Genomic DNA, 26,767 nt, shown 5'->3' on the forward strand with positions numbered 1-26,767 from the left:
CCATCCATCCATCCATATTTACTGAGGGAAGCTAGGTGGGGCAGTGAATAGAGCACAGACCCTGGAATTAGGAGGACCTGAGTTCAAATCCAGCCTCAGACACTTAACACTTACTAGCCGTGTGACCTTGGGCAACTGCCAACTGCCCTGCCTTCACCCCACCAAAAAGCAAAAAAAAAAACAACCCCAAAACAAACAGAAAAGAAAGAAGTACTTACTGAGAGCCTACTATGTGCAGAGTAATGTACTAGGTGCCACAGAGAACACAACAAATATAAAAGATAATTTCAGCTCTCAAGGAGCTTATTATCTAGTTGGAGAGACCCAGTATATAAACAAGGAAGAAGCAAAGACCAAAGCAAATACACAATGCAGTTCATACCAAATACAACAGGGTTCCCCACTTTACAATACTTTTCAGGTATTCCTGAAACATTCTGCAGAAACTAAGTTTTTGTAAATTGGATCCTATGCTAAATGCACTGGGGTTGTTGGCTAACATGAATTCTTTGAAAGTAAAGAACAAGACCATAAATTCAGATTTTTTTTGCCATAATGGGTTTTCTTAAAGTGAGGGCACACCTACTGGCAAAAGACACTGAGAGTTGAAGCACAGACCATGGGAAAAGGACCCTAGCTTCTTCCTTATCCAGCCCTTCTGACCCCAGTTCTAGGACTACCTCTCAGTCAGAGCTTTGCTCTGAGTGTCTCTGGCTGCCTGAAGGTCTTCCTCCAGCTGCTTCCTTGTCATCTCCAGTTGCTCCGCCTCACTCTGGGTCCACTTCCGAGGGCTGATGAACCGCATCTCCTTCAGCAGCTCCTCCTTCTCACTGATGAGAATCAATCGATCCCTCTCAGAGTCTAGTACTCCAGGCCAGGCCTCATTGTCCAGCTTGGCCAGCTGAATCTTCAGGTTGGCAATCCTAAGGAGAATGACAGAAAGTTAGAACTGCGCGGGGATCTAGTCCAATGGTTCTTTCTCATTTAACGGTTCATGAAAAAATTATTTAATGTTACCTTAAGCAGTAAATATAAAGAATATTAAGAGTAATATGTTAAATTACCTTGGAATTTTACAACACTTTGTTGTTGAAAGGGATTCGTGAAACATTGATCTAATCCAACTTCCTCATTATACATATGGGGAAATGAAGGCACAGAAAGGGGAAGAGACTTATCTAAGGTTAAAGAATTAGTTAATCACAATTGTAGGATTAGAATTCAAGTCTCCTGACCTTTATATAAGTGTCTTCTCCTTAAATATAAACACATAACCTCTCTGGTAGAGAAGAAGAGAACAAATTTCATATTCAGTGAAGCTTTGGGATCATAGTCTGAGCCTCATTTTCCTTCTGAGGGTACACTGATGAGGGAATTGAGGGGATTAGGAAAGCAAGTGGTTAATTGCGGGAATTGAGTGAACCATACTGACCCCATCTTGTGACTCAATTTTGGAGCCAGCTTAATTTCTATTCAATTATGGGTCTAGTCCAAATTGTGTTGTGAAAAAAAGTCTGTTCAATCATAGGAATTGGGAGAACACCTTACTGTATTGCTTGAACCTAGAACTACATAGCTGGATAGCTGTACCACCTCTTCCTGCTGTTTAGAAACCATTAACCAAAGACCTAGGTTATGCTGACCAGAAACCCAGTCAGACCCAAAGACTGGTCTAAGGAGAGTTTTCTCAAACAATTACATCTCAAGCAACCCATATGTCTTATCTGAAAACTGGCCCCATGCTGATCAATTAGTTATTGTTTCCATGTTCCTTTGATTGTTCACACTTAGGAATAGTGGGATACCTCCTTTTCTGAATTCAGGGAATGTCTCCTGTTCATTCTCCTTCTCCCAATTTAGACCTAATCTTTCATCCAGTTAGAAATCAGATTACCTAATATTGTATTGTTTCCTTTTAACTAATTGGCCTTATTTGATGAATTGTTTTTAATATATAAAAGTCTGTCTTCCCTCCTGTATTTGGGGTTAGGCCCTAATCTGAGGAAGGGGCCTGGTCCTGATTTGCTAGGCAATTGGCATGCGTTGTTTAATAAATCACTACATTTGAAAGATTATACTTTTGTTTCCTCAGTAATTTCATCTTTCCCTCATCACATTGAACAGGAAACCATCACTTTCCCAGGGCACGTTATTTAGGCAATTACTCTGTAACTCCCTATTACACTCTGTTGTGCCTAGTTCTCACATAAAATAAAGTTGATGACATGCATTGTAAATCTTATAGATGTTACATAATCAACAATTATTACTACTGTTATAAGAACTTCTAGGTTCACTGAGAATATATAACCTTATTACTATAGCAGTAACTGTGAGTATTGTAGCACAGGGTGCTACAATCCTCAGTGCCACAGAGATCACAGAAAATATAAAAGACAACCTGAGCCCTCAGGGAGCTTCTGTTCTATTTGGAGGGATCCAGTATATAAACAAGGAGGAAGTAAAGAAAAAAGCAAATGCATAATAATGCAACCCATACTAAATACAACAGAATTCTCCACTTTATACTAGAAAGGCATTCTTCAAACATCTTGTGGAAAGTGAGTTTTTATAAATGTTTTCATAGGCATATTTACTATTAGCTGAAGATGAATCAGAAACTAAGAGAAAACATCTCCAAAAATGTGAAGATATGATATAATTTCTCCCTAAATTGATTCACATATAACTTTTCAGTTATCATTTTATGAGGTCCCGGAAAAAGGCAAACAGAAACATGTTCTTTCCCAAGACAAAGCTTCCCTCAATGCATGTTACAACACCACCACCAATAAAATCCATGATTCTCTCAGTTTTCCCCCCTCCTCCTATTCTCCATCCCACTCCTCTCCTCTGCTACTGAAATGCTGACACGGATCACAACCCTTAGCAGGTAATTTCATGAATTGCCGTGATCAAAAGAATTCATTTCCTGGTTGCCAGTCTTCTGTGATGGATCTAGAGCTGAGTTATACTAGTTCCTGAATACAACTATGGAGTCTGGTTTTTACTTTTCCAAGCACTTTCATGTATTATCTCCTTTTATCCTTATTCCTTCTCTTGGGTGGGTAGGGCTGGCATAGTTCCACCCTCTAGACAGATGATAAGACTGAAGTTCACAGAACTTATATGATTTGACTTAGTTTACATGGCAAATTAATGGCAGATGTGGGACTAAAACCTAGGTCCCCTGACTCCCAGGGTTGGACTCTTCCTATTAAGTCACATGGCCAAATGCCTCCCTGCAGATTCTTATTTATTTTAATGATTTTGGTGTGAAGTTCTACATGACTTGCCTTCAAAGTTTCCTACTGAGAAAAACACACATTTTCCCCCCTGGGCTCATTTATTTTTGTTCATGTTCTTTCATGAGTTCACCATAGCAGGGATGCTTAGTGTTAATTAATGTAAATTCCACAATTGTTAGAAATTCATCCTGGTTATTTTTAGGGAAGCTGGTTTGTGTTCTAGCAGTCTGATGAAGCTCAGTTTTATACCCCAATGAAGAAAAAGTGTCATAGAAAGAAAAGGAAAGAAAGGGGAGGCACGATTCGTTGAATTCCTCTGTTTGTCCTTAAAGGCATGTATTTCCTAAGAGGATTGTGGGTGTTGGTAGTGACTTGCTCCCTCCTGGCATCATTTATATGGACTAGATTTCAGAATGGAACTCTCTATGTTTCCCGAAGGCATTGAGACAAGTCATTCTAAATGGCTCACCTTTCCCCCTCTATCTATATAGACTTTCTGGCCTTTTTCAATTAAAATGGTTTCAGGGTAAAGGGAGAGAGCAAAACAATCAGCAGCTTTCCTTTAGGGAATGATATTGTGAGGACTCAGTGCCCAAGCCATGATTTCAGTCCTTTAGCCTCCATTCTCAGAACTAACCACACAGATGGAATTCCTGAAGTATGTAGGCATTTCTCAGGAACAGGGATGGCTAGTGGATTAGCTGGTTAGTCAACAAAAATTTGAGTACCTACTATTCTCCAGGTACCGTGCTAAGCACTGGGAATACAAAGAAAGGCGGAAGAGATCCTTTCCCTCACAAGCCCATGGGAGAGACAAAAAACAGACACATACCAACAATCTACACAAAGGATAAACAAGTAATAGTCAACAGAAAAAGCTACTGGAGTTAAGAGGGATTGGGAAAGGTTTCCTGCAGGCAGTGAGATTTCTTAGCTGGCATTTGAAGGAAACCAGGAGGCAGAGACGATCTGGACTGTCCTCAGAGTCACTATGCTAAACAAGCTGCCCGGGACAAGAGGAAGTCTGAGCTCTGGGCAAACACTTGATTTGAATTTTGTGAAGCAGGGAACTAGGAATAAAAGAAACAAGCAGGCATGGGATGCTTACTCCCAGGAAGATAAGGCGGCTGCTTCCTGCAATAGCAGCATGCCAGCACTCCTGTTCAGCCTATTCCAATTTGTGCATTTAAGGTTTTGTTGGGATATTATAAACCCCCTTATTCATGAGAGAAAAAAAATTACAACAACCACCCAGTAACCTTATCTACTTGAGCCCGATTCCACGTGTGAATGCAGTCCATGCTGGTGAAGAACTCAGCAGGCTTCCAAGGCATGCATGTCTAGGTTGTATGTTATCAGTGACAACGGAGGCGAGTTGTTAGGGTACGCTAAATATATGAAATTCCTTCAGTCACTAAAGCTCTGCCTTTTAAAAGCACACATTACTATGGGCTATACACCAGACACCAGGGCTGAGGTTTCCTACAAGTCATCCCTAGCCCTAAAACCCTGGCTGTAACCGTTAATGGATCTCTCTTCAAACGTATCTCTTTACGCTGTAAACTGAATAGCCATTACCATAGACATAATATCAGACACCCCCAAGCCACCAATTACCTTCTCTTAGCTTCTTCATATCGAAGTCGTAATCTGACCTTCTCAGCCAACTGATTGTTGCCACTTGTACTGAACTGGGAGCAAAGTATAAAGTCAATACGTTATATGGTTACTGTTGCCTGTGCAGATTTCAGTTTGGAGATCCCATGTGAGGTTGGACAGTCTGACTGGGGAACGCTAAAGACTCTCTTAAGTTCATAGCCTGACCTCAGGGATTCCAGAAAAGATTTGAAAGCGCAACAGTTGCCTGCCCCAGATCATGGGGTTTGGCCACAGACTCAAGACAGATAGATATGTATACTACAAAAGAGACATACAATTTCCCCTCCCTGCCCACTGCCTGGAAAACCAGCTCAGAACATCAAATGTTCCCCCAAATCCTAGCTGCAGAAGCGTGGGGGATAGTTGGTGAGAAGGAAGCAGGGACAGCCAAGAAACACGAAAGCCATTCTGGGGAGAAGAATCAAAAGAAAACTCGATAGGGCTGGAGTCAGTGGTGAAACACTAGGGAGCAGGGATGGGAAGGAGGATGGGAAACTGGAAGGAGGCAAGAGGCGTCTTTCAGCTGCACCTCTGGCACACAGCTCATGGCCAGACTCAGGGAAATGGGGGTGGTGGCAGGAGAAGCAGCCCCATTCCGCGGTGCTAATTGTAAAGTGTGGCAAGAAGCTACACAGCTCACCAGGTCACGTACGGACATGACTTCTCTTCACAAGTGTGAACGCAGCTACAGAAATCAGATAGGAATATAGTTTAACCACAGGGACCGGGTGGCAGGGAGGGGGAAAACTGGCTAAAGTCAGGCTTCCCTGGCTAACCAACAAAAAAGTACTCTGAGAGTTCCTGATCTCCACTGGTCAATTTTATTCCAGAAAAGCTACTCCTTTTGGAAAGAAACAGGGATTTCCAAATCACAAAATTTTAGAACTATAAGACCTTTGAACTCATCTTTATCAAGCTTAACAATTCACTTCTCCCTATTCATCATCACTGGAACCAGTATTTAGCTTTAAGCTCATTAGAATGGCACCTGTAGGAACTTGAATTGCTTTATTTGGGTACTGATAAGAGAGGAGAGCACACACTGCATCATGGATTTAGGGCAGGGAGGGATCTTAAGAGACCTTTTAGTTCTATTCCTCACTTTACAAACGTGGAAAGTAAGGTTGAGAGAAGTTAATGACTTTCCCAGGGTCACATAGTTAGCAGGGTTGGTCAAGCTCTCTGACTCCAAATGCAGTATTCTTTCTACCTCCCCATGTTTCGTCTTCCACCAGGTGAAAGAGAAAGCAGAACTCAATTTCAATAGAATTGCAATGAATTGTACTAAAAGTGATGAACAAAAATGAAGATCCACCAAAGAAGGAACCTTCATCAATACTATCCCTAAAGTGTTTAGAGAAGTAAAGCAATAGAAACAGGCAGTATTCCAACACCCAGGGTAAATGATAAGGGCTTTTATTTTAGTTTTTAAATCACTAACTCAGATGGCCAGGACCATGAGCTCTTAGAGATAATTGTACCTGGTAACCTTGCACTTAATAGACTAATAGTTTAAACAGCCACTCGTTCAGTGCAAACAACCACTCATGCTGGAGAGAAAACCAGAATGCCAAATCACTTGTGCCCCTTCTCCCTAGCCAAATCTCTCCAAGGGGTTAACACGTTGTGGGAACTTCTTGTCAAATGTGACTTAAGGTAACTAGAACAGCACCCCACAAGCTGAGCTTCTTATTGTGAATTTCTGGCCCCAGAGAACAGAGGAAAACCACAATTCTGTATATCCTACTCACATTTCCAGAGACTTCAGTCTGTGAGCTCACATCCATATACTGCTTGGGCAGGGAGAAGCTGGAGCTTTCTAAGGAAGTGTTGCTGGCCCACAGATCCGAGTGGGACCCTCTGTCCGTGAGGAAGCCATCCTTCAGCATAGCCAGGCTCTAGCCAGATAAAAATCAGGATTAGTAACTTCTCCTTTTCCTTTACAGGTAAACAAAAAACATTTCCTTCAGTCTAACTAAACCGCTATTCTTGCTTTTTTCTCACACACAACAATCTTTCTCCTAGCTCCATGACAGTGTACAAGCTGTCATGTTCTCCATCGCAAGAACGTGCTTCCTCTTCACTTCTGACTCTTAGAATCCCTGGCTTTCTTCAAAGGTCATCTCAGATGAAAACTCCTACAAAAGACCTTTCTTAATTTCTCCAGCTACTAGTCCATTCCTTTATACTTGAATTTACCTTGTATTATATATATATTTATATCTTGAATATATACCTAATATATACATATATGCCCTATATATTACCTTATATTATACAATATGTATACATGTTTTATATTCATATATTTCCATGTACTTATATGTGTACATGTTGCTTTCCCCAAAAGAATGTATGCTTCTTGAGAGCAGGGATCATTTCCTTTCTGTCTTTATATCCTTAGCACCTGGAGCATAGCAGGCCCTTAAAACATGTTTGATTGTTAAGAAATTAATAAAGAGACAGATTCAAAGAAACCAAGGAAGACTTATTATGAAATGATACAGAGTGAACATGAACTGATGCAGAGTGAAAGAAGCAGAAAACAATTTATGCAATGATGATAATAATACAAAATAAAACAGCTTGGAAGGATGTGAGAATTCTGATCAAACACAATGCCCAAGCATGACCCGGAAGACTTCTTATACAGCACGGTTCTGCCTTTTGGCACAGAGGCATTGGGACTTCCCTAGGCCGATAATGAGACAAGCACTTTCAGACACAACCAATGTGTGAATGTCTTTTGCATAACCATACTTATTTGTCACAAGGGAAGCCTTTCATTTTGGCAGTGGGTGAGGGCAGGAATTATAGAGGAGAACAGAAGTATAGTAATATAGATGCAAAAAGAGAAGAAAACAATGAAAAGAATGCCAAAAAAAAATTAAAAATACAGAGAAGAAAGAAGAAGGAAAGTCTGGAAGGGTGTAATGAGAATGGGAATTTGAGAATCTTCCCTGCCCCTTAATAGACCTGTGGGGAGTTTGAAGACCTTCCCTCCCTTGAAAGTAAATGTAGTCACATGGAGCTTATGATGAAGGGAAATTGCTAAAGGATGGAGCAGAGCCCATAGGAAGCTTCCTTGCCCCCAATAGGCTGAATGCAGTCACATGGAGCCTGTGGTGGGAGGAGTTTTGTTGAAGGGAAGGAAGCAGAGCCCACGGGAAGCTGGTAGTCAGAGCTAGCCAGATGGTGGGGGAGAGAGGAGGACCTCAGGCAAGGATTCAGACAGGCTTGTGAGTAGATACTGATCTTGTATTGGTTTGTGGGGAGGCTGAAGGATGCTGTGGCTCTCAGTGCTATTATGGCTTCTGAATGTCTTTGGTACTGTGATGGAACTGACTTACTGGTTTGGGGACTGGGTTTTCTGGTGTCTAAATAAGTGCTTCGGTTCTATCTTCTGTCTGGAGAGTTTGGTTTATTTTGTGATTGAACGTCACATGACACTTATAGTCATGGTCTTTACTACTGTGGGTGCCGTAAATATTGCATTGGTGCTACAAAGCGGACAGAGACAAGCAGGGCAATGTTTATAATCATATTAAGTGTAATATATACTTTAAAAAGCTAAGTGATACATAACAGAGACTTGTAGCTTCAGATATAATCTTTTTCTTCTGTTCTCTGTATATGGAAATGCTAATGTTGATCAAGTTCAAAATTTAAAAAAAAACAAAGGAAAAATGCTTGCTTCCTTGACTGAATTGAATTCCATGAGATTTTATTAAGTGCCTACTATGTTCCAGGTACCATGCTCGGCACTAGGGATCTAAAGACATAGATCAAATAGCCCTTCTCATTAAAATTAACACAGAGGTCCATATTAATGTGCACTGTTATTATTTCTTTTTTGTTGCTTTTTGGAGGGGGGAAGGCAGGGCAATTGGGGTTAAGTGACTTGCCCAGGGTCACACAACTAGCTCAGTGTTAAGTGTCTGAGGCCAGACTTGAACTCAGGTCCTCCTGACTCCAGGGCTGGTGCTCTATTCACTGTGGCACCTAGCTGCCCCATTGCACACTATTATTACTGTTGCTTTTACTCAATAGCTTTTGTGCCTGTACTTGTTTTGTCTGGATCAGTAAGGCTATTTGTCTTAGACTGAAGGTTTCCCTCCAAGGGATGGGACTATTTTGCACAGAAACAAATGCTTCAGAAATGTTTTTTCATGATGGCAATGGATATGTTAGTATTTTTAACTATTTGCATTCTGATATGGTCAGGCAGTCCCAAACCAGCCTGGCTCCAAACACTCATTCCTAAAGTAAGCAGGGCAAGATGCCTTGTCTATCGCTCCTCCCCTCCGTCCCCCCATACCTTAATGAGGTCCTGCTTTTCCTTCTCCCCGCAGGTGATGGCCTTTTTGATGGCTTTCATTTCTCTCAAAACAGCTTGGGCTTCGTCCAGTTTGTAGCCTCCCTGAGCATCAGACATTTTCATGTCAATTCTAGGAGACAGTTAAAACAAAGCAATAAAGATGTGACTGTGCCTTATGGGGGCTCTGAGCAAGTTTAGCCATCATGGTGGATTCTGAAGACTGCCAAAGTGATCCATAGCCCTAACCATAACTCCCCCACTTGTTTGCCGATGGTGACGCCTTTGGATTTAGACACGGATATCAAAGGTTTTTTTTTTTCAATACTGGGCTACAAAATTAGAAAGCCATATGTGTTCAAGCTGCTTGAATTTAGTTATATAATTAACTGCATTCAGCTTCAATTACAATTACTAATTGATTCAAGCCTTCTATCATGTCACCTGGCAACAGACAGTCACACAGTTGGTACGTAGATAGGCAGGTGGTTAGAACCCACTGGTCCAATAGCTCAGGTGTTAGCTAAGTAATTGGATCATTTTTTTGGAGGGGACAATGCCCAAAAATCTCAGGTAGGCTACCTATCTCAGATTACAGGTTATATGTTTTAGGATTACCACTGAAATGTATGTTAAAATAATAATAGCTGGCATTTATATATGGCTTTAAGGTTTGCAGAATGCTTTTAGGATGTCATCTTATTTTATCCCCACAACAACAGTGGGAGGTAGGTGTTAACACTATCCCTATTTTACAGATAAGGATAAAGTACAGATGAGGTAGACAGAAGTCAAGTGACTTGCCCAGGGTCACACAGCTAGTAAGTGTCTGAGACCCAGTTTGAACTCAGGAAGATGAATCTTCCTGACTTCAAGCCCAGCTCTCTCTATCCATGGGCCACCTAGCTTGCTGCTTCTAATGGGTTACTTGGGCATTAGGGGGTCAATACATAATAAATTAGATATCCATTAACACTTGTCCCAATTAGTTTGTCAGGTTGCTTGGCCAGGATCCAAGTGACTGGGGCACAGGATAAGGACAATGTGGTACAGTAGGGAAAAAAACAACAAAAACATGAGGTTTAGGGTCACAGAAACTGGGTTAAAATGCTGGCTCTTCCACTAACTGTCTGTGTGGCCTCAGTTTCCTTATCTGTAAAATGAAGTGACTATATTAAATAACCTCTACAATCTTTGTAAACTGTAAAACCTTTGATTGTTTGGCCTATGATCTGTGTTCTTGTTGGGGAAGGGATCTAGGAGAGTGTGAGGCCCTGCCCCCTGTCCCCCCTCCCCCATGGACTAGTGTCCTGGAGGGCAGAACCAGGTAGGGTGAAGTCAGTCAGGGAGAAGGAGGACAGAAAGGCAGAATGGTCCACTTTACAACTTTGCCCAGGGCTGGCCCTGAGGTCCTCACTCCTTAAAGTCAAAGGAAGCCACATATTCAGAATGAACACCACAAGCCCATTATTTCAGGATGATAAAATGCTAACACATTCTTTTCTGATTCCATGTGCAGGCCAAGCTGTCCTTATCTAAAAATAACCTGAGAAGGGAATCACTCGAAGGAACATGATTTTCAACATGGTTTCATCGTCTGTAAGCCTTTGAACAGAAGACCAAGAAAGAGGGAGTTCAGCCTAAACACAGCCCCCTTCGGTTATTTCAGGCTCCACGGGGAGAGCCCAGCCCCTGGAAAACAAAGCTTCTATTTATCAGTCCCCACTAAAAATAGAATGTCTATTCCCTCCAAGCACTTGGGTCCTGGCAGGGCTGCCAGAATGTCTCCTCTTGCTCTCCGGTTTAATCAGAAAAATTAGTCTAATCAGGGCCTTTCCCATCGGAATCCTGCCTAAGATGCTCAGCGGAAGCCAGGCTCCCCCGGGGTAAGTGCGCCTGCAGGAGGGGACACCCTGTCTGATTGGAACCAGGCGCCCAATGGCAGAGGGGGAGACACCAGCCGACAGAGCACGTCCAGGGGGCTGGAGGCTTTAGGGTGGGGACTGTGCCCAGCAACCTTCTGCCAAGGCAGCTTGAATAGCTTTGAATCCCCAGTCGGGATGGGACAAAAGAAGCTTGTCTTCTGTGCTGCCTGCTCCTTAAGCAGCCTCTACCTGACTTCTCTCTGAGGCCTTAGCAACCCAGTCTGTGGAATTTGGCTCCAAAGAACAGACTCCGAAAGGGAACACTCTGGGAATGCAAGGGGAAAAAAAGAACAAAGGATCACCATTATAAGTGTCGGTGAATGAATCTTTTTTTTTTTTTAAGGAAAGGGGTGGTGGATTTTTTTTTAAAGGATTTCCAAGTGGCACAGCTGTCCTTTCTCATGAACCTTCAGAGGTCCAAGGAACCATAAAGGGTCAAGGAGGAAAATGGACAAAGAGAACAAGGGTCCTGGCAACAAATAAGTCCTTTTTCCCATTCCAGAATTCCCATTCCATTACCTGGTTAGCAATAAAAGGGAAAAGTGAGAGGGAAATGTACACCCTTTCTCCCAAATTGATGAAGTTTCAACTGTTTCTAGTCACAGAGCGCAGGGAGAGTTTGATTCGTGGGAATTCCCAGATCATCCTCCAAGCATATTTTTAATTATTAGTTCCCATTTCCTTCCAGGTCCATCTTTCAACTCTGACAGACTTATAGAAGAAATATTTAAGCTCGAACTAGTGACAAAGAACAGAATGAGAGGATTTGCATTCTCCCTTCCTTTTCAGCTTGAGGAGAAGCAGAGAAGACTGGATAGCCCAGGGATTGCACACCAACTCCTATATTACTACTAAACCTAGTCATACCATTCTCTTCCTCCTCAAATCATACCAGATTTCCTTATCTGGGTAAATGTTGTAGCCACAGCAGAATGCAAGGTGTTAGAAGGGAGGAACTGGTTTTCATTTTACTTCTATCTCCCCAGAGCCTAACACAGTGTGTTAAACACAGTAAGTGCTTAATAACCAGCTTGCTATATTGGCTGGAACTGTCACTCTTGCTTATTGTCTTAAGAAGCCATATGATGGGGGCGGCCAGGTAGCACAGCGAGTAAGAGCACCGGCTCTAGTGTCGGGATGACCTGGGGATCAAATCCAGGCTCAGACACTTAGCACCCACCCAGAAACACCTGGCTGTGTAACCTTGAGCAAGTTACTTAACTCCGATTGCTTAAAAAAAAAAAAGAAGCCATATGATACTAATGCTATGGAAGTGAAGACTCCTGGTACATCATTCACCATTCACATTCCTGCCCATCCATCCATGAAGTCTAAATTCTGGCTGGCGTACTGGTTGGTGTTGGTCAGAGCTGCCAATCAAGGCATATCTCTGTGCCTGAGGGGGAGGAGAAAGAACTGTCTTTGGGGTTTGGGTGTCAGCTTGTGAAAAACCTGGACTTTTTTTCAGGGCTGCTACCATGGGGCAGAGTGGTAAAACAGGTTTTGGGGCAGCTGGGAGAAGAACAGAGAGCCTTCTAAGCTGGAAGCTCGTGCAAGGATGGGCTGGGGGAGGGGAACACTGAGTTGTGAATGAGTAACCCTCAAACTATTTACACAGGAGCTACTGAAGAGAAGAAGATCTGAGGTTCAAAAGCATCAGTCAATAATTAAGTCAATGACTACTGGTCCTAGGAAGGCAGTGTGGTACAGTGGAATCAACACTGGTTTGGGGTTCAAACCCTTCTGCTGATTATTACCTATGTGACCTTGGGCAAGACATTCAACTGCCTCGGGCCTCAGTTTCCTCATCTGTAAGATGAGAAGTTGAGCCTCTGAAGTTGCTTTTGGCTCTATATCTGTGATCCTAAATCTAAGACTCTGCCTTTAAGAAGCTTCCAGTCTAGGTGGATGGACAAGACAAGACAGACCCTCAGGGGACAATGAGGTAACAATACAAGCAGACATAGCATTAGAGAGGCATCATGGCATAACAGAGGGAGTCAGGAAGGCTGAGGTTCCAGTTCTGCCTCAGATATTGACTAGCTGTGTGGTCCTGGGCAAGTCATTGAATCTCTCTCAGCCTCAGTTTCCTGATCTGTAAGATGGAGATAATAATAGCACCTTCCTTACAGGGTTCTTATGAAGTGCAGAGGAGGAAACATGTATAAAATGTTCCTCAGACTTCAGTGGGCTGTATAGATGTGGTCAATTGTTACTATTATTATTTTTAGATCAGAGTGGTCCAGACCTGTGGTTCAATCACTGTGGAGAGCTCCTGGTAAGGAAGCTCCCTATACCAAGGCAAACTTACTATACGACTTATAGTCTTACATAGCTGCCCAGGGCCTTGAGAAGTTAAGTGACTTTCCCAGGGTCACAGAGATATTATATGTGGGAGATGAGAAGTGAACCCAATGTTTACTTAAGCTACTAGTGCGTCCTAGCTTTGAGACTAGCCCCCTGTGCACTTTACTATACTGCCTCTAGAAATTGATGATGATGAGGGGTGGCTGGGTGATGCAGTGAATACAGTGCCAGCCCTGGAGTCAGGAGGACCTGAGTTCAAATCCAGCCTCAGACACTTAACACAAAAACTAGCCGTGTGACCTTGGGCAAGTCACTTAACCCCAATTACCCTCCTTCCCCCCTCCAAAAAGCAAAAAAAAAAAGAAATTGATGAGGATGATGACTAAAGTGGGACACTCCCATTTCAACTAATGGCACCTTACACTAAGCAGTAGATACAAGATCATCAATGTCAGACACCATGAGCTATGTAAGATCCATGGCTACTGGAATCTAAGTAGAAATAGCTAAGTTGGTTAATATAATTATGTCCTTCAGTTGTAAAGGGCTCCCTGATGGCCACCTCAAACATGCAGTTCAAGTAGTTCTGGAAGTTTTTTTGTTAGGGATACAAGGAAAAAGGAAGTAGTACCAGAGAGGAAAAAAAAAGTCGCTTTGGAAGCAGATATATCTGAAGATGTAGAATCAACCTGAAATTTCTCTAAAAGCAGGAGCTTCTAGTTCTTCAAGGTGGTTTAAGAGAAGGGCATTTATAGTTAATGTACAATTATCAATCAATTAACTAGCCAAATTCATTAAGTGCCAGGCACTGTACTAGATGCAATGTGAAATGCATGAGATAAGACAGGTACATACAGTACCTAAGGCAGTCTCTTGCACAACATTAGCATTGAATAAATATTTGGTAAGTGAATGAATGAATGGATATAAAGAGAAAGCTAACAATACATATGGCTAAATGTCAAGTGAGTTGCACACACAATAATGCTATTGGACTTCAGGGGATAGAGAAATCGCTGTGCATGACTGAGAGTAACACTTATGATAATGATTACGTTACCATCCATAATTAATACCCGACTCACCTGGAAACACTGTTCTGGTCTCAGATACTGATAACCGAGGCTCTCAAGGACTTTAATAGGAAAATGATGAAAAACAGAATCCTGAGCAAAAATACCTGAGCTCAAAGGAATGCTCTCTGGGGAGGTATAAATAAGAAGAAAAACTGGATGGCAGGGAAGAAACTTAGGGGGAAGTTTATAAAGAAAAATGAAAGCACACTTAAGACTTTTAGACTCCTAAGAAATTTCCAGATTTCTAAGAATCACTTCAAGATTTCTGGGAATGATAGCTGAAGTTATTGACTTCCAGTGTTCCAGTATAGGATGAAATATCAGCACAGGGGATTCATGAATTGGAATAGAGCTGGATTAGACAAATTCTCAAGTACCTACTGAATCTAACATTCTGTAATTCTAGTCAGGAACAGAAACCGAACTAATACCTAGCCTAAAGAATTACGACCCAAGGCTGGCCTCCCACAACATTGAAATATTGGATTCTTTTTCCAGTTGTACCCCTGACGCTCCTCTTGAACTTTCTTTTCAATGCCCTGGAAAGTCACTCCAGCCTTGTACTTCACACAGTAGATGTACCCTCTGCCCCACGGTACCTCACTCTGATTGGCTGGTTTCTCCCAGAGCCTCCATTTTAAGGAGACTGCCCAAGACACCCATGTTTTCATTTCTCTTCAGTACTCCTGACTCTCCTTATGGACTTTCTCTACAATGTCCCATCACTTAGTTAATCTAATCTAATCGCTGACAGACACTAAGCTCTTATTCAAAGCCTTTCCTCCTCAACCAGATGGAGCTTCGAATCTCCTGGCATAGTATTTGAAAACCTATTGTTAATGCCCACACCAAGATTAAGCATCAGAGAAGGACATCTGAGGAGGAAAGATGGGTGAGGTCTTTAGATGAATAATTTGGAGGTAAGGAACATTTCAGCCCTTTCAAGTCATATCAAATAGGTGGATATCTCTATGGATGACTGACCTTGCCTAATACTGTGGCCTATTTTGGACTTCCTTTTGACCTACCAGGAGCTTTCAAAGCCTACCTAAATCATACTATTTACCTCTTGTGATGTCTCTGCGTTTTTCTCCTTCTTTCAAATCAGCTATTGTCTTTACAATAGGAAATGGCAACCTGAATCTTACCATCCTCATGTGGTAGGACCAAAGACTTTCCCAACCTGAGGCCAGATTGTGTTTGACAGAGGCAAAGGTTTCAAGAAGCTTGTCACATATTTATGACATAGTATTTCTCATAAAGGACCGCTGTAAAAATCGAGTTTTACATCTCCCACAGAGATGCCACTATCGCTCCCATCAGTACTTTACCATAATGATGACCACCACCATTATTGCTAAGGCTGCTGGTACTTCTATTACTACCATGACTATTACTGCTGCTACCACTACCATTATGACTGCTATTGCTGTTACTCATAATCTTCCTCTTTCTTCTACTAGCACTACTATTACCGTAACACTACTACTATGAAGGAGGAAGAGAAGATGATAATGAAAAAGAAGCATGGTATGGAGATGATGAGTTTGTTGAAGTCAGGAAGACCTCTAACTCGCTTTGTAACTATGGACAAGCAAAGTAATCACTCAGTGCTCTGAGCAACTTTCTAAGACTAAAAGTTACAGATGAGTTGCATATCTGCTTTGGCAGAAGGAGTTTCCACACTGGGAGTTTTCCAACACTTATGAAATCACAGGTCTGAAATAAACATATAAGAAAGTTCATGTTTAAAGCCTACACTGTGCTTTATGTACATTATTTTATTTGATTAAAGGGTTTGAAGTTAAAAAGAAACTGACCAGATGGAATCTGTAAATGATTTTTTGTTGTTTGGTTTTTTTTTTGAATAAATGATCTTTTAAAGCTTCTTTGGAACACTGACAGTTTTGTATGTGCTATTTACAATCTACTTTGAATACCAAGGTTGTTACCTTTCAAAAAATGGAGTGCCATCATATAAACATCTTTAATGCGCAGAATCTTCATCAGTGAGAGGAGAATGAAACCTGCCTAAGGGTTGGGTTGGGTATAGGTGAGGAGGGAAGGAGGCAAGTTGAGATGAAGCAGGGTGGCCATCACTCACATGCCTGCTATAAGTCCCTTGATTTTTTTTTGGTGGGGGGGAACTCTTTTGCAAGGCATGGTCTAAATTTCCTGTTGACTATGGATTAATTTGACTGATCTATTGCATTCATTTTCTTGAGGTAAGGAACCTGAAATGTGGGTCTACAACTGACCTAAAATGCAGCCCAGCTCAGTTTTCCATCATTGCATCTCTTACCCCCATTTCCTTTTTCTTCTCATTATTCCCCCCCACCCCCACAAATTGATTAGTAACATACAGAGAGATGGGCCTGAACAAAATGATGAGGCTTGACGGAAGCAGATCAGAACAAGATCCTAATTATATGACCACAACTATAAAGGATGCTGTTACCTTCCTCACAAACTTGAAATAGCTTGAAGTTTGTGGATTATAGGATTAGAGATTCAGAACTGGAAGAAACTTTAGAGGTCACTGAGCCCAACCTCTACCCCCCTCCCCCTCCCAGTCTACAGATGAGGCAACTGAGACCCAAAGAGGTTAAGTGAGTTGTCTGGGGTCACCCAGCTAATAAGTCTCCGAGGCAGGATCTGAACTCAAGATCCTCTCTTTAATCTACTGTGTTGTAGTTATGTTTTCACTTTTTATTGTGTTTGGTTGAATGCTGATTTTGTGGGTAGTTTTAAACTTATCATATAAAATAATTTTTCCAATAAATAAATTGATTATAGAGTCATTACCATACAATCAAAGAAATTGAAACTTAATTGCCCCCTGTCTCCTTAGAAAAATCTGAGCTCCAGAAGAGGGGTTGGCAAACTATGACCCATGAGCCAAATTCAGCTGGTCACCGATATTTTGTATGGCCAGTGAGCTAAGAATTGTAAACAGCATCTTATTTTATATTTATTTCTTTTTGCTTTTTGGAGGGCAACTGGGGTTAAGTGACTTGCCCAAGGTCACACAGCTAGTTTTTTTGTGTTAAGTGTCTGAGGCCAGATCCAAACCCAGGTCCTCCTGATTCCAGGGCCGGTGCTCTATTCACTGCACAGCATCAAAAAAAAAAAACATTCTTAAGTCACTGGTCATACAAAAACAGGTACTGTAGTTTGCCAAACACTGCTCTACATTTAAAGTTTCTTATTTAAAATCTAGACCCTAAAAAAAGAGCGCTTAGGACCCAATTTGGGTTTTATGATCCACACTGGTTCTAATCATAAAGGGGAATCTTATTGGCCAAAGAAGCCTTAGGACAGGAGGGAAGAAGAGTAAGGCAGGGGGGTAAAAGAGGAAAAGAAAAGCCTACGAGGGGTGAGATCGAAGCACTTACTTCTTCAGGGTTTGGAAGCCATGCTCCTTGAATTGCAGCTCTTGCTGGAGGTGAACCATCTCCCTCTTCAGTTTATTGACCTACAATGAAAAACAAAGGCCCACACTCAGTTACAAACGTAAGTGAGATGGCGATTCTCACTCCCATGTTCCCTTGATGAACAGAAACAGAACCAAGGTGTCAGGTCCACATTAGAGGCCCCACCCTTCCCTACACCCAAGGAAGAGGCTGAATGTATCTTACTTCAGATCCCAAATACAATTCTCTTCCCTGAACTCTGATTCCTGTTAATGGGAGCTCACCCCTTGAATCACCCCACCCCACTACCCCTTCTAACTTTTTGGATTTAATGGTAAGGTGCTGCCAAGCATTCTGCCTCCTGGTTTTTATAAGGCCACAGCTACATCATCCAAGTCAATCCACAGGTACACAGAAAGGCTCTTTTCCCATAAAACAAACCCTTCTACTTTGACATGTATTTTGGGGGAGATTGTATGGCCTTAGAGCTCCCAAGTTACTGGGACCCTTTCAGTGACTTCAAAAGAATTGTTCAAAAGAACAATCAACAGAAGACATCTTACCCGGGACTTAGCAGTAGCAATCTCAGCTTTCAGAATCTCAGGGTCATACTTAGAACTGGATGAGGAGCCAGAAACCACTAGAATGAGGAAAAAGAAAGGCCTTTTAGTTCAGGAAGAAAGTTTGGGCAGAGTGATTTTTAAAAAGAATTTTTTAAAAATAAATGTTTTGTTCATGCTTTAAAAAAAAACAAAAACATAGCAGTCAATTCCCAATGACTCCTTTTCTCCCACTGAACCCAGTGAAATCTGTGTAACAAAAGAAGTGGAATTAAGGCAAACAGATCGATACATTGATCATGTCTGACCACGTATGCCTCATTTTGTTGCTACAGTTTACCACCTCCCTGCTAAGGGGAGGGTGGCATGCTTCTTTGGGAGTCCTTGAAAGTGTGTTTTTCTAACCATTTATTGGATTCATAATCCAGCGATATATAAAGATACCCTTAACACTTCCCATTGAAATACAGAACCAAAGCCTCTATCATCCTTTGCTTGTGACTCAGTTTCCTGGTGACCAGCCAAGCTGAAAGGCTCAATCGTGACTGGTGTGTCTAATAACAAATATTGAAGTAATATAGGTGCTGTTTAAATGTTTTGAATGAATTTATCCTATCTCCCCAACTGGGCTATCATTTTCTTAAGGGCAAAGACAATGTTTTTTAATTTCTTCTGCATCCCCCACAGTGACTAGAACAGTTCTAGGCACATGACAGGTGGACATTTGCTATGTCGTGGCCAAATAAATGAAGTGACAGATCAAGGTTGTGAGAATGTGTGTGTGTGTACACACTTGTGTGATTGGTTTAGGTTATACTATTTCTAGTAGCTCTGGGTTCAGGTCACTCGTTGCAGAATGACCCAGACAGCCACAGTCTACATCTCACCATTGTGCTCTGATTGCAGATATGGGATCATAGATCACAAATTTAGAGGGAAAGACTTTAGAGGCCATTAAGTCCAAACTCCTTGTTTTATAGATGAGGAAACTGAGGCACAGAGAAGTTAAATTAACCTGCCCACGGTCACATAGCTGGGAAATCTCTGAGGCAAGATTTAAAACCAGGTCTTCCTGACTTTAAGTCTAACTAAGTAAATCCTTTCTGAGTGGGAGTAACTTGGAATACAGCCTTTACAGTATCAGGCCTATTAATATTTGCTCAGTAGCCTTTGAAAAGGCTTTACTGGGAATACCCTGATTTAACTAAAGACATGGATTTTCCACTAACTGTGTAACGTTGGGGAAGCTACTTCCCCTTTCTGGGTATTAGTTTCCTCCTCTGTAAAATGAGAAGCATGAGACAATTTCTAAGATCTTTCATGTGATTTATCACTGGATTGTGGCAGACAATATTCTTCCACTAAAAAGATGGTATTTTCAAAGCACCATCGTTGGTCACTGAAGGGAGGGTATCAGGTAGGTTGTCTTACTGATGGGGCAAGGTGCACAAGCAAACCCAGCAGCACAGCCCTTCTCCTCTGGGCTGAGCCACAGGTGTGGTCCAGGCCCCAGGCAGGCCAAGAACACTTTGTAAAGCCCTTGCATGCCACAACGGGTCATCTGAGTTAGAGAACAGGTATGTGGCCTTACCGGTTGGGCCAGAGCAGTCTGCTTGGATGGCAAACAATGCTTGTAAAACATTAGGAAAATAGACCTCAACCTACTGAAAGGTCATTCTGGTGTGTCCTTTTAACTAGGTTGACTGAATAGTCCTTGAGTGTGCTTGAGTGTAGAATTTCTTCTTCCCCCCCATTCCCTCCACACCCTCTAAACCCAAGAGAGATGGAAGTTTGTGATGTTGCTACTTGGAGAGTGCTAAGCCTAGCTAAGCTTCTAACATTAACTTACATATACAGAGTTTCTCACCTTAAAGCTACTTAGGTCTGCAAGTAAAGACTGAACAAAGCGGCTGAAGGTTCTACAGATGAAGATCATAAAATCATAGATTTAGAACCAGCTATATAATCTAATAATCTCATTTTACAGATGAGGAAACTGAGGCCCAGCAAGGGGAGGTTATACAGCTAATAAATGACAGAGGCAAAATTTCAATGAGTCTCCTCTGAAATGTAGCTATGTAGATGACAAATATTCTGTGTGCTAATATTTTGATGGAAAACTTGTAAGTTGGAGACCATTGTTTGCAGGTTGTTGCTTTTTATCACTTTTTTTAAGTTTATAAAAGTGTGTGTGTGTGTGTGTGTGCATGTACATTATTTGTCAACAGAAATATTTTGTTTATTAGTTTGGTCACTGTGTCCATTCTTCAATCTGTGAGATGGGTGGGCATCAAAGGGTTATCTTTGCTTACGCCAAAAAGGCCTCCCTGCCACTCCTGATTTGGGGCACAGGGCAAGGAGCTGAATTGTGAAGCACACAGGAAGGGATGTTTCAATTTCCTTCTTGCAGTAGCCTGAGCACCTGCTGTATGAGACAAAGACCAGGGAGTCATTGGGAAGGGGATATGAAAGCCCAAACAAGGACCGACTTCAAAGCAATGTGCTTGGCTCTGAAAGAGATCAGTTGCTTTCTGAACATTACAATGGCCTGCATGTCACTATCAATTCAGGCAACCAAGTACTTGAGTCCAGTGGTGCTTCTTACAGTGTACTCTGAAAATGGAGGATCTACTAAGTTTAAATAAAATGAAAGGAAGGCAGGGGAATGGAATGAGTGGGAAGACTGCTCTTTTTTTCCCATTTCTTTCTTTTCTTTTTAAAGTCACATTTCTCACTAGGAATGAACATCAGTGCAAGTAAGAAGACTCTGAGGCCCTTGTGCCCAGCTTGAATTTAATCTGTCTCAGGCCAAGCTGCTTTCCCAAACATCAACTAAATTTTTTTCTGGATCAATTAAAAACCTTAGTACTTTGTTTTATTATTTTCCCTCCTGATCCTTTACTCATTTCCTAAGGAAGAAATGTCTGTCCTGAACAATGCCCTAAAGTCTCCTGGAGTTCTCTTCTTTTCCATTCGGTACCTGACTCTTCCCTTCTTCAAACTGTGGCTTAAAAGTGATCACTTCCAGGAAATCTTTCCTGATGAACTTCACTCTCTGTTGGTTGCTCTTATGCTCCTTCTGTCTAAACAAGTATCTTCTGGGCTATAATACTGATCTAGGCAATATCAGTATAAACTTTTAATTCACAAACAGGTCCTTCAGTTCAGTGCCCATTTATTATAGTGATCATCAGGGTTCTTTTCAGATTCCAATTTCCAATTAGAGAAAAAAAACCTGGTATCCTGAATAATGATGAAAGCAATCCCTTGTGTTTATGTTTTTATACTTGTTAAAACCCTTTCCTATCTATTGATTATCTCCTTGGATCCTCATAACCTTGTAAAGTATTGGTTTCTCCCACCCCTACCTTTGTTTGTTTGGTAATTCTAACTAAGCAGGGGACTCTTGGTGTGTAAGGTATACCTTCTGAGGCACATCAGCGCACTTATCTGTAACTTATAGGCTTAGAGGATCAACTGCCTTTGGCATAGAAAAGTTAGGTGACTTGCCCATAATCACACAGCCAGTATGTGTCAAAGGCAAGACCTGAACCTAGGTGGTTCTCTATCCAATGCTGGCACTCTATCCACTTTTCTACCCTACCTCATATCTTTATTTTGTAGTTGAGGTACAAGGATAGGAAATGACTGGTTTAAGGCCACACAGGTAATAGGTGGCAAAGTTGTGATAATCCAAGGCTACTGACCTAGTCCCTTGTTGCCATTTCTGACATCACAGATTATTTCCCTTTCACACTAAGCTCCCTCCTATCTGTTCCCCTTCTTCACCTGTGGCTGTAATATTTACTTAGGAAGACATCCTAGCCTCTAACTACATATCTGAGGGGTCCCTCCTCTCCGGTCCTCACCCCTCAGTAGAACAGCTGCATAGAGCCCAGGGCACCCTGGGGGGGATACTCACAGCTGATCTGGGAACCCAGCTTGTGCTCCCAGACATCGTGGAGCTGGCGGTACTCCTGCTGGGCCAGCACCAGCCGCTGTTGCTTCACCTGGTAGATTTCCTTCTGTGCGCTCAGAGCTTCCTGGGCCACCACCAGGTAATCCTTCAGCATGTGCTCCTGTTCCCGTCGCCATTGCACCCGGGGATCCTCGATTTGGGTGGTTTCTGAAACAGACCCAGGAGACCCTGTTTGGGCACCTAGGCTTCTTCCTGTTGGCCACAGCAGGGAAGGTTCCCTTCCCCATCCCTACCTGCTACAGAGGGCTGGTGTGGGTTCGGGGTATGAGACTGGTGTTATAAAAGGATTTCAAGCCACTGACCACAGTTTCTCAATCAAAGAAACTAGTCTATCTATCCCAGAAAGCCCTTTCTTGATGGAGACGACTAGGCAGGGGTCCCTGGGAAAAAGGAAAAACATTTTTCCTGTCAGATCAAAGCATCAAAGATGCTGAAAGGAAATTCATAGTCCCTCAGAGGGCAGCAGGACACGAGTCTAGGAGACTGGAAGAGAATGTTCTCTGTTTATACTTTGCCAGGGAGAATAATGCCCTGTTAGTAGAGCTGTGAATTGGTCCAACCATTTTGGAATATGCTAAAGACGTGATAAAAATGCTCATACCCTTGACTCAGAGATCCCACTGTGAGGAACCCAAGGGGGTTAGAGACAGAGAGAAAGTCCCCCTATACACCATAATATTCACAGCAGCACTTTCTTTGGAAGCTAAGAACTAGAAACAAAGTCAGTGTCCATCAGTTTGGGAATGGCTAAAAAAAACGTGGAACATGATAAATGTAAAAGAATGTTACTATGCTGTTAGAAACAATGAACATGAATACAGAGAAGCACTGAAAGATTTCTATGAACCAGTGCAGTGAAGCAAGCAGAACCAGGAGAATAATTTGCACAATGACTTCAGCAGGGTAAAGGGAAACACCAACAAAAAGCCCCCAAAACTTAGCCCTGGAGAAGAGGTGAGAAAATGTACCTAACTCCCTTCTTTTCGAAGGTAGTGGTCTATGGATGTAGCTTATTTCATAAACTATCAGACTGAGTTGGTGTGTTCTCCTCTTTCCCCTGTTTCTAAGAATGGCTTGTGGCAAAATCCTTATGTATGGGGCCATGTTTTACACCTCTTTGTAGCCCCTACAGCATCCAGCCCACTCAATAAATATTTGTGGACTGACTGATGGATGGATACTGGAGGGAAAATGCCATACCAGCTTCCCAACAAAGTCCCTGGGCAATGCTTCTTGAGTCACAGCCAAAGTTTGACCGACGAAAGAGTGTCAGGGGAAAGCTCCAAGCCTGGGTTTGGAATCTGGGCATTGGCCCAAGGACATCCTGGATGCTGTGAGGGCTGAGGACGGTATGCAATTTACAAAGACAATGGCCCCAGCAGGCACGGAGAAGGGCAGTGCAAAGCAAAAAATGAGCTAGCCGAGGAGGTGGACAAAACTGGAGAAAATTTCATTTCTGCGTTCTCCTTGCACTTGTTCAGGAATGGAAGGGTGATGAACAGTTCTGTTTTTATATGTCTTTCACTCCTTTCTTTCTGTTACTCACATTTAGAAATATTTGTACATGAGTCCATTTTGCTCTCTGTGAGCAGATCTGCCCAAAATATGTGATAGGGAGATTGAAAACAATTTGGTTATAGTTAAGCTTTTAAAATATCTGTGGGTTTTAATTATCTCTGTGGTTGTACCCATCCTTGACGCTTGTGTAGTCTATTACCAACCATGACTCATGAACAAGAAATGGCAAGAAATAAGTCATCTAGGTTACTTATGATTGGGAGAGGAGGTGGGTAGTCATGCACAAGTGAAGGGAATTAGATAGTATATTAGATAGAATTACTGTACTGGTTCAAATCCTCTATGGAGAATTTATGGAAAGGCATCAATAAATTACTCAGGATGAGAAAGAGGCAGCATTGAGCCAGGGAAGAAGTGCTAAATGTAGAGTCATGGAACCCAAGTTCAAATACTAGTTATGCCACTTATGACCTATGTTACCTTGGGCTATCATTTAATCTCTCTTGACTTCAGTTTCCTCATCTGTAAAATAGGGGCCATAGACAAGATGACTTCTGAGGTCCATTTCAGCTGTAGACTTACTATCCTATGGTATGGCTGGATTGCAACTTATACCTGCAGAGGCAGGTACATATTGAGATCACAGGTAAATTGTAGCTATTTTAATTATCCAGGTTCTTCCTCTCTCTGAAGCACAGAAAAACATAGACTCATAAACTGAGAGCTAAAAAGGACTAATGTAGTCTAATTCTATTATTTTACACACTGAGAAAAAAACAACAACTTGAGGTTCCAGGACTTTAAATTACTTTCTCAATGTCCCACACATATGTAATAAAATCCAGAACTAGGATTTTAACTTGGGTCCCCTGATTCCAGAATTTCTATTGCATCACCATCCTAGATAAATAATCTGGGGAAAGAGAGGAAAATGAAAAGAATGGAAGTTGCTAGTAGAGTCCAGACAATTTTGTTGGGTATGACAGAGAAGTCCTTAATTTTCTTAAACCCAGGGCCCTGTCTGGAAATAGTTATGGGATATATACATATAAGTTGTAGTTGCAGTATCCTCAGATGATGGTTCTGCTCAACAATAAAAAGTTGGGTTTGTAAAGAAAAAAAGAAGGAGCTTATAGAATGGCAAAGCTGAAAGTTGAAGATGTCAGGGCAATTTACTATGGTCAATAGACAGTGAATTCAGGCTCCAGCTCTTGGACTTGGGAATTGTCCAAGGTCAGGAGTGTTTACCTCTGCCCTAGCCCAAGCACTCCCAAGCTTTACTAATAAGCATCTGTTGTGCATCTTATACACCATGGACCATAGTTATTCTGAAAGCCAAGATGAAATAAAGAGGAAAGCCATCAGGCTCATCAATTGGGGAATGGCTAAACACGCTGTGGTATATGATTGTGATGGAATGCTATAGTGCTATAAGAAATGACAAGCAGGATGGTTTCACAAAAACCTGGGAAGACTTACATGAACTGATGCAAAGTGAAGTGAGCAGAACCAGAACACTGCACACAGTAATAGTAATATTGTAACCATAATCAACTGTGAAAGACTTAGCTACTCCAATCAAGACAATGATTGATAACAATTCCAAAGGACCCATGATGAAAAATGCCTTCCATCTCCAGAGAGAGAACTGATAAACTATGAGTGTAGATTGAAGTATACTTTTTTTTAAACTTGATTTTTCTTGTTTGTGTATGAGTGTTTTCTTTTGCAACATGGCTAATATGGAAGAATGTTTTGCATGACTTTACATGTATAACTGATATCATACTGCTTGCTTTCTCAAGGGGTGAGGGAGGGGTGGAAAGGAGGGAGAGAATTTGAAACTCAAAATTTTTTGAAATGAATGTTAAAAATTTTTTACATGTATTTGGGAAACATTTAATGAGATAAACAAAAATAAATTTAAAAGAAAGAATAAAGCCATTAGGGAATTAAAGTCTCAGTGACTGAGGCTTTCCTTGTTCTGAGCCCAACCACCAATTTTAAAGATCTTGGTTTGGGAAAAAAAAATTACATTGAGATCACAACACAGAGGTCAATGGGTTCAATGGGCAAGATAACATTTGTGTGTTTGGGTTTAAGTCCAAATCACAATCCTGACTTCAAGGGAAAAGTTAGACACTGGATTATCCAAATGGCAGTTTGGGACTGTTTTGGGAGCTGCCTTTGATCTCCATGAGGGGGTTCATGGCAACCTTTGATAAGGTCAGGTCTGAGTCTTTCAAACCCATCAAAGGCAGAATTAATATGTAAAAAAGAACTTGGGCCCTAACTCTAGTGAGATGTATTGGCCATGTTTTTCCATCAGCCCTGTCACTGCTTCCCTGACAATGGTGCAGATCACCATAAGTTAACAATACTATGGTATCAAACAATCAGTCTTCATTTTTTAAACTATCTTTTTAAAAAAAGGAATCCTCATCTGTGCAGACTCTGTCCATAATCATGAAATCCTAAAGCCAAGTGGCCTCATTCATGTCAGGCATAAAGTCTCCACACAGCAAGCTCTAGACTATGATTTTCCTGATTTTGCTGCCATCTTCTGTAAGGTAGAGCCCTTCCTTGAGGCAGTGTGGCACAGCAGATAGGCCACTGGACTTGGAGGACTCAAGAAAACTTTGATTCAAATCCTGGCTCAGATACTTGTTTGCTGTGTGACCCCAGCCAACTCATTTCACCTCTCCTTGCCTCAGTTCCCTCATCTGCAAAATAGATATTGTGTTTGTGTTTGTGTGTGTGTGTGTGT

The 26,767-nt window shown here is 41.7% G+C and overlaps 1 protein-coding gene and 1 long non-coding RNA gene across 2 annotated transcripts in view; one reads left to right on the top strand and one right to left on the bottom strand.

Moving 5' to 3' along the window:
• The window catches only part of WWC1 (WW and C2 domain containing 1), a 153,630-nt gene that overhangs the window by 39,488 nt on the left and 87,375 nt on the right, over positions 1-26,767 (bottom strand). Inside the window, exons 3-9 of the mRNA XM_069102405.1 lie at positions 22,426-22,629; positions 18,507-18,583; positions 17,926-18,005; positions 9,226-9,355; positions 6,659-6,805; positions 4,866-4,939; positions 681-923 (exon numbers count right to left, since the gene is read on the bottom strand). Of these exons, the coding sequence (XP_068958506.1) occupies positions 681-923; positions 4,866-4,939; positions 6,659-6,805; positions 9,226-9,355; positions 17,926-18,005; positions 18,507-18,583; positions 22,426-22,629 (955 nt within the window). The remainder of the gene's footprint in view (positions 1-680; positions 924-4,865; positions 4,940-6,658; positions 6,806-9,225; positions 9,356-17,925; positions 18,006-18,506; positions 18,584-22,425; positions 22,630-26,767) is intronic.
• Positions 9,817-17,898, top strand: LOC138172680 (uncharacterized). Its single transcript, XR_011171212.1, has 3 exons — positions 9,817-11,108; positions 11,836-13,092; positions 15,994-17,898. It is a non-coding gene; the product is annotated as an uncharacterized lncRNA (long non-coding RNA).

Source organism: Petaurus breviceps, unplaced genomic scaffold (genome assembly GCF_028583685.1).
Source record: "Petaurus breviceps papuanus isolate PSGF00001 unplaced genomic scaffold, PetGlider_PUasm1.0 551, whole genome shotgun sequence".
NCBI lineage: Eukaryota > Metazoa > Chordata > Mammalia > Diprotodontia > Petauridae > Petaurus > Petaurus breviceps.